The sequence below is a fragment of the Euleptes europaea genome, chromosome 10, assembly GCF_029931775.1.
Source record: "Euleptes europaea isolate rEulEur1 chromosome 10, rEulEur1.hap1, whole genome shotgun sequence".
Lineage (NCBI taxonomy): Eukaryota > Metazoa > Chordata > Lepidosauria > Squamata > Sphaerodactylidae > Euleptes > Euleptes europaea.
Window position 1 is genome coordinate 40,373,226 of NC_079321.1, and position 12,043 is coordinate 40,385,268.

Sequence of the window (12,043 nt, forward strand, 5' to 3'; positions counted from 1 at the left end):
CCAAAAACATTACTTAATGGATGTTATATAAATGTTATGCTGGTTTTAAGATTTATACATGTTAGAGTTTTGGTAGAATATTGAAAATATATTCATTTTTACTGCGTTCCTTAGAATATGAAGATGTTTGTAAAATAAAATATTATAGATGTATGGATTAACTAAAATAGCTGAATCTTGATTGACTGTTCAGTATGTTGTTATGACAGCAGATAACTCTGCTGGAAGAGGAACTCCTTATATGGGAGTATGCAGAGAGTATTCAGCTGCAGTTCAGCAGCGTAAACGCATAGCTTTTTTCCAGCAGCGTGTTTGTATTAGTTACACTCAGCAGCAGGATTCCCAATTACAGCACGGGATTGGCCAGCAACCACCAGCTGACCACGGGATTAAGTGCATCTCAGCACAAAGAGCTCATACTGCCAGATAAGTCATAATCATTTTCCCTGGTGTTCTAAGAAGTTACCACAGTATTCACAAGTGACTGGATGTTGTTTTTCATCTAAAACGTCTATCATATGGACTCAGATACATGGACTATTCATGTAATGTTTAGTTCCGTTTGTGCATTTGAGTAACTGTATTACTATCAACTGTGATGGTTTATTTTACGTTGTAATGTTAAGGGCATAATAGAATATTGCAAACAACAACCTTAGTGTCATTAATTTTATTAAGTGGCTGTGTACTGAAAGTAAATTTCCTATATAGGATTTTTCCATAGTTTATAAGGCAGCATAAAGGGTCTGAAAACTCTTATACAATGGCATCTCTTGTGTTAGATATTTTTATTACCTTAGTAGATACATAAGATAGGTAATAGACAGCTCCTTTAGGAAGATTTGATATGTTGTGTAAGTATGTTGTGTTTGATTTTGTAATTTCTTTTTTCTTTCATAAAATTATTTTTTTAAAGACACAAGTTCTTTTCTGAGATATTATTATATTTTCTTCACTAGAATTCTGAAGCTGAATACTATTCACTTCAGACAGTGCAATTTTTAGAGGCTTGGGAGGGTGGGACTCTCTTGAACTGCATTTGTGCATACATCTATTCTTTGGGAAAGCAGCTGGGCCTTGTGGATAAAGCAGTTAATAGTTCCAGGCAGCTCCACTCTGTTGAAAGTCCACTTCAGATGAGTTTCAAAAAGGTAAGGGATAGAAAAGCAGTAGTTGTAAAGAACTGCCAAGGGCAAAAGATTCTGTCTAAAAGGCAATTAATTTATTCTCAGTGACTGATTTTCATATCCAATGCTGCTGCTCAACAAGGGATAATTTTATCATCACTTAGGAACACCCCACCTCCTAATTATAAGAATAAAATCAGATAGATGTAATCAAGACTGCACGCAGCAGTCTTTGACACATTCATTCTGTCCTTAATTGCATACAATAATTTAAAAGAGAAAGTAGCTAGAAAAAGTAACGTGGAAAAACAAACTGCTAGAAATTTAGCAAGTTAAGTACTGCCAGGCATGAGCATAGATAAAGGTACTGTAATATATTAATACATTAATTCATAATTCCAGTATGTTAAATAGATGTGTTTCATGTATTTCACTGGTTGAAACCAGAGGAATTAAAGGCTTATGCTTGCCTATCCAGCTTTTTCTTGTATCTTTGGCCTTTACACGCGTTCCAGAAACCTCATAGAGCTTCTCTGTTGCGGCAGAACAGTTATAATTTCAAAAGAAACTTCAGTCAGTTCAGCTCTCACCCGATGGACTTTTGCTTAGGTTTTTTTGCTCACTGAAACCACAGGAGCAGCCCTGCATCCAAAGTTCAGTTTAACCAGTCAGCATCCTAGCGTTTCTTGATAACAGAATCCTGTGCCAACACAGTTGCTTATTATAAGCGCTCATGGGTATTTTACACTCCACTGTGTAAATCAGGGCTGGACCACAGGCAACCTCTGGGTTGCTTCTGGTTTCCTCCAGCTGCTTCTTAGCTTCCAAAGATATTTCAACTGTTGACCCAAGTAGCCCTACTTCTGTAGGACTAGCTATGGAAAGAGCATTGCCAGAGCTGATGACTACACATGAGATGCCTCTTCTGAATCAGCCGGCAGCATTTAAGCCCTCCTAGTGCTTGTCAAAGCATTCTTTCTTTCTTTTTTTGAATTTTTTTTATTGGTTTTTATAATATAAATTTTCCATGTTAACAAACAACAATATACGTAGTATTAAAAACTAAATCACAGGTAATGTTGTTATAATTGTTTAAGTACTAAATAAAAATAAAAAATAAAGGAAAATTTATTGACTTCCCCATCACCTCCGTCCGCCTCTTAATAAAGTATTCTATCCCATCGTGATATGATCTGATCTTAATTATTCTTATATCTCAATTAGGTTTCAATCACATTATACTATCAATATAATTGATTACGTTTCTTTATGTTAACAATGTCATCTAGATCAGATTAAAAGGTATTCTTCCATTTTCCCCAGTCCTAGTTCATATTCACAATATTTCATCCACGCCTCCCATTCCCCCATAAATTGAACATTGTCTTTTTGATTTAAAATAGCTGTAAGTTTTGCCATTTCCACCAGTTCAAACATTTTCATAGTCCAGTCTTTTTTCCCAGGAGTGTCTGCCCCTTTCCATTTTGCTGCATAAAGCAGTCTTGCAGCTGTAGTCGCGTAAATCAAAAAAGTCCTGTGTTTTAACAAATCATCAGGTATCATACTTAATAGCATCATTTCTGGTGTTTTGGGTATGTTTTTTGTACTATTAGTCTTAATTCGTTATAAATCATATCCCAAAAATCCTTAGCTTTGTCACAAGTCCACCACATATGATAAAAAGAACCAACTTCTTTATTACATTTCCAACATTTAGGGGATGTCACTTTGTAGATCTTTGCAATCTTCTTAGGCGTTAAATGCCATCTATACATCATTTTATAGATATTTTCTCGAATTGACTGCGCATTTATTCCTTTCAGGTCTTTCGCCCATAGTCTTTCCCATTTGTTTAGGGCAATATCATGTCCCACAGTTTGAGCCCAATTAATCATTGTTGGTTTGATTATTTCCTGCTCACAATAAATTGTTAAAAGAAGATTATACATTTTAGAAATCAGTTGAGTATTATTATCTAATAGCATCCTGTGAAAAGATGATTTTTCTTTAGAGAATCCATTCTTCATATCTTGTGTAAATACTGATTTAATTTGATGATATTGAAGCCATTGTAAATCGTCTTTAAGTAACTGAAAGTCTTTTAGTGAGCTTTTCTTTCCTTCCCAGTTAATTAACTCTTGGTAGGTAATAAATTTGTCCAATCTAAGTGGGCGTAATGTCAACATTTTTTGAGGTGATATCCACATCGGTGTTACTGGTTCAAGAATATGTTTATATCTCATCCATATATGAAATAAGGAGGACCTGATTATATGGTTACGAAATGATGCTTGTATCTTAATTTTACCATACCATAAATAGCCATGCCATCCACTTATATTGTTAAAACCTTCAAGATCTAACAAACGCGAATTGGATAAGTTCATCCAGTCCTTTAGCCATACTAAAGTTGAAAGTTAGGTAGTGCTAAACCTCCTCTAACTTTAGAGTCCACCAGATGTTTATAAGCAATCCTCGTTTTTTTCCCTTGCCAGATGAAATTTGATATGTCTTTCCTCCAGGTATCAAAGTATTTAACATGTGATATTATAGGCAAATTTTGGAATAAGAAAAGCATCCTTGGTAAAATGTTCATTTGGATTGTTGATATACGTCCCAAAAGTGACAATTTTTTATTTGACCAAATGATCATATCAGTTTTTATTTTGTCCCATAATTTAAGATAGTTATTGGTTATCAAGTCTTTATTCTTTGCAGAGATCCAGATTCCCAAATATTTGATCTTATTAGCCTTCTCCCAACCTGTGTATGATATAAATTCCTGTTGTTCTGTTTCTGATAAATTCTTAAATATTGTCTTTGTTTTTTCTTGGTTAACTTTAAATCCCGATACATTTCCAAAATCGTCCAAAGTTTCCAACAGTATCTTCATTGATTGTGTTGGATTCTCCAAGATTAACAGAAGATCATCCGCGAATGCTCTCAATTTGAATTCATGTTTTTTAATTTTTAATCCGCGAATGTCCTCCATACGCCTTAGCTTACAGCATAGTGATTCCAACACCAACAAAAATAATAATGGAGACAGAGGACATCCTTGTCTGGTTCCTTTCTTGATTGCGCAGTTGTCGGACATCGATTCATTCACCAGAATTTTTGCCTGTTGGGATGTATATATGGCCGATATACCTCTCAAGAAACGGTCTCCAAAATTTAATTTTTCCAATATCTTTTTCATAAAGTCCCAGGAGACCATATCAAAGGCTTTCTCTGCATCCAAAAATACAAAGGCCGCCGTTTGTTGAATATTCTGGTCATAATATTCCAATGAATCTAATAAAACTCTTATATTATCTTTAATTTGCCTTCCTGGAACAAAACCTGCTTGGTCTTCATGTACAAGGTCCTTAATAAAATGCTTTATCCTATTCGATAATTCCGAAGCATAAATCTTATAATCCACATTTAACAGCGAGATAGGTCTATAATTTGAAGTTTTTTCTGGGTCTCTTCCTTCCTTAGGTATCAACGATATAAATGCATGTGACCAAGTCTCTGGGGATGCTCCCTTATCCAAAATTGTATTACAAAGTAATACAAAAAAGTTCACTAAATTGTCACTAAATGTTTTATAAAATAGTGCAGTAATTCCATCTGGTCCTGGTGTCTTGTCCGTTTTTTTGTTTCATTATTGCTTCTTGTATTTCATTCTTTGTAATTGGTGCATCTATCCATTCTTGTTGGGGCTTTGAAAGGACATTCATCTGTATTGAATTTAAAAACTTGTCTAATTTCTTTTTTGAGATATTTTCTTTCTGATATAACTTAGTATAGAATGAAACAAATTCTTTTTGTATATCCGTAGTTGTATAAACTGGTCCTTTAGCGGATTGAATTTTTGTTATAATCTTCTTTTGAAATGAGTCTTTCAGTTGGGTCGCCAAAAATTTTCCAGGTTTATTAGCATGTTCAAAGTATTTTTGTTTAGCGGATTTTAAATTTTTGTTCATTTCCTCCATTATTATCAAATTTAGTTGGTGTTTAGATACAGAAATCTTCATTTGTATGTCATTTTTCTCTTCTTCATGTAAGGCCATAACCAGTTTTTGCTCCAAATTTTGTAGCTCCCAAAGTATATTATTGGTAAATTGTAGTTGAGTTTTCTTCCAGGCCGTGTGTTTCTGTATCATAAATCCTCTTAGAACAGCTTTAAATGCATCCCAAACTGTATTCAGCGAAGTTTCCCCATTAAGGTTAATTTCAAAGAAATCTTTAATTAAGTCCTGTAGTTCTTTTTGAATCTTGTTATCCTTTAAAAGTTTATCATTTAGTCGCCATCTAAATGCTTGTTTATTGTTCCATTCAAATGTAACTGGATTATTATCAGAAAAAGTTCTTGGTACAATTTGGATTTTACGTAGTTGCGTGAAAATAGATTTACTAGCCCATATCATGTCTATTCTGGAGTGTGAGTCGTGTCTCGCTGAATAAAAAGTATATTATTTAGCCGTTGTATTCATTGTTCTCCAGATGTCTTGTATTTCCAATTCTGAAGCCATGGTGAAGAAAGTTTTAGATAAACATCCTTCGTTTTCGTCTTTTGCTTTTGATTTTTTATCCAAAATTGGGAGAGTAACACCATTGAAATCGCCCATCAAAAGAATCTGATCCTTTGCATACTGAGAAATCAGTTCATGTAGTTGTCCATAAAATTTAGCTTTTCCTTCGTTAGGTGCATATATTCCTACTACAATTGTCTTTTGCCCCAATATTTTGGTCTTGATAATTACAATTCTGCCTTCATTGTCTTTGTACAGTAGTTCAGGACTAAGGCTAGAATGAGCATATATCACAACTCCCTTTGTTTTTGTTTTAGCCGATGCAACAAATGCTTGTCCAAGCATTTGCCTATCCAGGTATTTTTTGTGTTTTGTTGCTATATGAATCTCTTGCAGACAAATTAGGGAGTATTTGTATTTCTGTAGATATTTAAAAATTCTAGCCCGTTTGGTTTTTTCATTCAAACCATTCACATTCCAAGAAATTACTTTTGCCATGATGTAGTAATTATTGAAGCAAAATATTCAGTCTATAACACAGTGCCTCCTTCTGCTCCCTGTGGTTCTTCTTCTTCTTCTTCTTCCTCTTCCTTTTGTTCCAGGGTTAGTCCTTTAAGCTCTGGTATTTCCTCAGAAATTTTCCCACATCCGATGGAGATAAGATTGTCATTTTCATTTCTTTGTAGGTAAAAGCCAAGCCTTGTGGCATAATCCACCGATATTTGATACCATTAGCTTTCAAAACAGACACAAATTCTTTGTAATTATTCCTCTGTGAGAGTAAATGTCTTGGTATGTCCTTTAATAATATTAGAGGAATATCTCCTGCTGAAACCGGACTGTCATAGTGGATCTTCATGATCCTGTCCTTGATCCTAGTGTCATAAAAAACAATCATGAGATCTCTTGGTTTAGATCTTTTCATTCTAGAAGGTAATGGTATTCTGTAAACTCTTGATGGCTTGGTTCAATTCTTGTTCTTCTATTTGAAATAAATAAGCCAAATTTGGGACTACAGTTTCTTTGTTGTCTCCCATCATGTCTGGAAAATTGCGCAGACGAAGGTTGGTTTCTCTAACTCTCATCTCCATCATTGCTATCTGATCTTTAACAGCTGTCTGATTAGTTTGTATTGTTTCAATCTGCTTCTCTTGGCTTGCTAATTTTTTCTTTGTATCCTTGTGTTCTTCCATCACTTTCTTAACTGATGAATCCATTGCTTGCATGTCCGTCTTCATAGTATTCATTTGGGTCTTTACAACTTTAAGGTCTTCTGTAACCACATCTAGCTTTTGGTTAATAGCTTGAGATGCTTGGCCAAGATTTGTCATCATAGCAGTCAGCTGTGTCATTTGTGTAGACATCTGTTCAAACTGTTTAGTTGTTGCCTCTGTTTGCTTGGCTAACATGTCTTGCAATTTCTTTTCCATGGTTAAGGTTTGTGTCGCTTCTTTCAGTTTTGTATAGGCAGGGCTATGTAATGAGCCAGAACGGGGTCGGGATGCAGACATTTACATTGAAGTAAGGCTGGTAAAATACATGTCCTCAATCAGGACCCTCTGATTAGTTGTTGATAGAAAATGTTTCAATGATCAGCTTAATAATTTTTTCGCTTTAAAAAGACCCCTATTTCACTTTAAAACAGCTTTTTAAAGTTTTGAAATACCAGCGAGTTTTGCCGGCCGCTCTAGGTCGGGTCAATCAGGAAGTATTCCGGAAGTTGATTTCACCATGGACCTTCTACTGCCTCTTCTCGATGGTTGTTCCCTTCAGGAACTATTTCTATGTTACTCGAGTGCGACGTGTATCCGGTCCTACGAGTTGCTTCCTGTTGTTGTAAGCCAGATGATAGAGAGGGTGATATAGAGGGTCTTCCGGATTAAGGAGTTCCTTGCTGCAAACGTGGCTGGAGGACCCCCTTTTTTTTTCCTTTTCTTCTTCCACCGGAAGAAAGAAGTTCACCCTCCCCTTCCCTCAAAAGTACTTCTCATTGGTGGAAATTTTAGTCCATCTTATAGGCGTCTTTCTAGCTCTTTGTTTTAGTTTAAGCTGATCAACTTGATAAGGCTCCTGCCTCTAATCCTGATGGATTTTATAGGTCAAACTTATCCAGTTCGATTAAGGGAGGGACAAGGATGCTGGGAATGTCTTCATCTACCCCCCGGTTATTCAGTAACATCAGTAAAAGACGAAGGGTTCTTGCGTACTCACTTGAGCGTCTAGAGGTGAGGTTCTTATCTTAAAGTAGTCCTTATGGTGGTTATAAGGTGGTGGAGGGTAGAGTCTTATGCCAAAGTTGCGTTTTGGCGATTTCTTCCCTAGGTGCCCTCGCAGGACCGGCATCCAAAACTCCGAGGGACTTAAAGAAGCTCCCTCAGAGTATTTGGGAGGTCAAACTGCTTTTGCGAGCTGCAGGGAGTTCCTGCTATCCGACCCACTTGCAAGGATCAGGTTGGGATGCATATAGCATCCCAGGATTAACGCAAACTTGGATTTCTCCCAGGACAGCCTGAGGAAACGTGGCACTCACCCCCAGCGGCACCACCAGAAGTCTTGTCAAAGCATTCTACAGCCTTTTATGCAGGAACATCTCCCTGAGGTCACCCCCGCCAACAGCTTTGGGGCTTCGTTTTGACTATGCATGCCTTTTCCGCCCATCAGAGGTTGCCTCGCTCTCCCCACGTGTTTTGCCCGTGTTTTCCAGATGCTGTTTTAGCCAGAATCTGGAACACACAGGCAAAACACACGGGGAGAGTGAGGTGACCTCTGACAGGTGGAAAAGCCATGCATAATCAAAAAGAAACCTGAAGCAGTCGGCGGGGGTGACCGTGGGGAAACGTCCCTGCATAAAAGGCCAGAGTCACTGCACAGCCCATGTGGCAACTCTTCATTGAGACACTGGGAGGGCTGAAGCTCTGCTGCTTGACATGAAAGGGCCAATACAGGTTCCCAACCAAGTTCTTGAGAAGCAGCACTGCATAGGCTATTTAATGCTCTGCTTATGAACCAGAAACATCCCTTCTGTAGTACAAAAGCAAAGGATACCCCTCTGATGTCATGATGGCCACAGACATAGACAGCTTTAAAAGGGGATTAGACAGATTCATGGAGGAGAGGTCTAGAAGTGGCTACTAGGCACAGTGACTAAAGTACCAGGAGGCAACATCAGAGGAAGGCCACAGCTTCTATGCCCTGTTGCTGGATCTCCAGAGGAGCCACTTGGCCACTGTGTGAGAATGGATGCAGAACTAGATTGACCACTGCTCTGATCCAGCAGGGCTCTTCTTATCCCTTTCTCTGGGATACCTTCTCCTGTTGAGCTGGGAAGGGCATTGCCAGTATCTTCAGATAGGGTGGGTGAAGATGTTTTGGAGAGGGTGACATAATCGTCAGTTTCTGATCCAGAATAATGCAGCCGGGCAATGTCTGGCTCTTCATGTAAATAAAGTTGGCCGTCACTGGTGTAAACAATGTCTTAAAACAATGCTGTGCACAATAAACGGTTGAGTCACACTGCTTTGAGCTTGTGTATGCCCAAGGAGACTTCTGATTTTTTGTCTGAGAGCAGCAGCCCTCCTCTCCCAAATGACATATTGCAAGCAACACTGGAAGCTCCTGCATGTGAAGCTAAGCAGGTGTGGTGAGAGGCTGGCTAGGATGCCACTAGGGGCCCCATGTAGGTTGTTTCAGAACTTCCCAGTTGACCATCCCCTTTACACTGGCTCATGCATGCTATCCACTTTGCACTTGATCAAGGCATGAGTCTGCTACCTGTACACATGCAGTTTAGTTCTAAAAGATGGCTGCACAATCCAACCACATTTAAGCGCTCCTAAATGTTGTGGGTTTTAATGGAAAAGAGCTAAGTATGTGCACAACTCTCCCACTGGAATCATCTTTACACTGGCTGGAATGTGCCCTTGGCTTATAATCGAAGAACAACAGTAAACATAGACGAGCTGTGGAACAAAAAAAATGATAGGCCAGGATGCAACTACCACAGAGCATTATCTTTAGTCTCAGGATGTGAGCAACAGAATAAGGAAATTGAGAAAATGGTTACGCATCTTACTTACCCACTGTTTTCTGGATCTCCTCTTTATCGGGCAGCAATTCTCCTCTGGTGTCTAAGAGCACTTCAGCTGCTTTTTTCAATTTCTCTACAGCGATCTGATGACCTGCCACCTGTCCCTGAAGCACCTGTAAAATTGTACCATTTTTAATTACATTACTTGCTGGGTTTTTTTTTTTTTAATAACTCATTGTATCTTGTAGCTCCATTTCACTAGTGGTGGTCCTTTCCTCCAGGATGAGAAGTCTTCCTCTGATGCAACAGACATATTAACTGTCAAGACTATTTACATCCTGCTTTGTTTGTGGACTTCTCCAGTAATGCCTGGTTGGCCTCTGATCCAGCATTTTACTTTGGCAAACACAACATACAGTCAGGATAGTTGTAAATTTCCTGCATTGTGCATGGGGTTGGACTAGATGACCCTGGTGTTCCCTTCCAACTCTATGATGTTGATCCACTGTATTGTATACTCTATATCAGCAAGAAGATATCTATACCAGGAATAACTGTGTGGCGATTTTGAATTAAAGTACACTTAACATGTACCTGATCTGTATCATATACATTGTAACATTCATCTGTCCAATATCATCTACACTGCAAACAAATGGGAACCTTGGCCATGATATTTTAACTATACTATGTTAGAGATGCTTGCATTTTCCTGCTTTAAATGTGTAGGGAATCCATGGGTATCTAAACAAAGTACCTGTATAAAATAGACATGGGAATCTTCTAAAATGATTGTGTGTATCCTTTCCCTCCATCTCCATGAAGATAAAAGGTCACGTGTGAAACAGCACTCATAATAGATACAGGGTATCACTGAGTGGTGAAACCATATTGAGAATTTCCCTTTTCCTCATTAACTAATTAACCATGCGTGTTCATTCTGGAGTAATTTAAACTGGCTAAACTGGACAAGAAGTCCAGTTTTATTTTATTTTAACATCCCACTGGCCCAATAACATATTGGCTCTGCCACAGTAAGATTTTCTTTTTACAATTGTTGCAATAATTAATATTTCCATCAAAGTGCATATGTTGAATTGCCTTTACCTACCCACTGCAGCTCAAAATACCCCCAAATGCTGCTTTTGGGAGACAAGGAACCTGAAGGGGGAGGGGAAATCCCCCCCTTCTGTCTGTGGAAATTCTCTGTTGTATCCAATCCCTTGTTCTATTCTTCTGGATTTTTTTCCCCTTTGGAGGTTTGGTTAGGGTTTTTTTATTGTTTTAAAGGAACAAAGACTTCAGGTGTCACTAGGAAGCAATCTAGTGCCTTGAGAACTAAAGAATACAGCTAATCCTAGGAAAAAGATTATTCCCCGTGATGCTGCAAGGGCCAATGTCTTGATAGATTATATGTGTCAGCTGCAAAAACCAGCTTTAACTTAATACTTATGTTTAAATATATATATATTATTTGCTTATATTTACTGCCCTATCTGTTCATTCTGACCCAAGCCTTCTGTTTTCCACTTCCTCTAAAACATTTGAGTCAATGTGAATTTCCTCTCCTCATTTTCTCCACATAATGATCAAATGTTCTTTTGTTCTGCAAGAAAATCTACAATGGTGCTCCATTAAATCCAATGCTGATATGGTTAAGTGCATGACATTACTTTTGGGGAATAGAATCAAATTTATTTCCCTTGCATTTTCTTTAAATCCCAGAGGATGAACTGAAATCAAAACACCAGGATCCAACTTTATATTTTAAAATAAGATAATATTAAGATTACGTTAAAGGGCATGATAAACTGTTTGAATTACAGAGAGCCGAGGAGGACCCTGGATCTCCTGTCTTCTATGTCAGCCTCCTAACCAGCTATTTATAGAAGGTTACAAGGAAGCCATGATGTGGCCATGATTCATTTAAAGATCTCTACCTTTCTTGCCATAATACAAACACTGGTGTCAGCGGCATTAGCCTATCACCACCGTCTCAACTATGCCAAAATGTGGAGCTAACAATTTAAACATTTTCAATACTGCTATTTAAATTACTTGAAATAGCACATGATTATGAAATATGAATCAAGATATTCATGAATGATAATGAGAAAGATAATCTCTATGTAGTAATACAAATTGAAGCCACAGCCTTTAGTTTGCAAGATCTGAGCAAGGCTGTCAAAGATAGGACATTTTGGAGGACTTTCATTCATAGGGTCGCCATGCGTCGGAAGCGACTTGACGGCACTTAACACACACACAGTAATACATAATGACATGACTTCTTGCCTTTTACTAAAAGTTGTAGCCCTACACATGGGGGTGTAGTTGTGGTAGAAGACAAAAACAGGGAAATCTAGCCT

General features: G+C 37.8%; 1 protein-coding gene across 1 annotated transcript in view; it reads right to left on the reverse strand.

Moving 5' to 3' along the window:
- DST (dystonin) overlaps positions 1-12,043 on the reverse strand; it is a 389,172-nt gene that overhangs the window by 124,899 nt on the left and 252,230 nt on the right. The window contains exon 44 of the mRNA XM_056856095.1: positions 9,724-9,847. Within this exon, the coding sequence (XP_056712073.1) occupies positions 9,724-9,847 (124 nt within the window). The remainder of the gene's footprint in view (positions 1-9,723; positions 9,848-12,043) is intronic.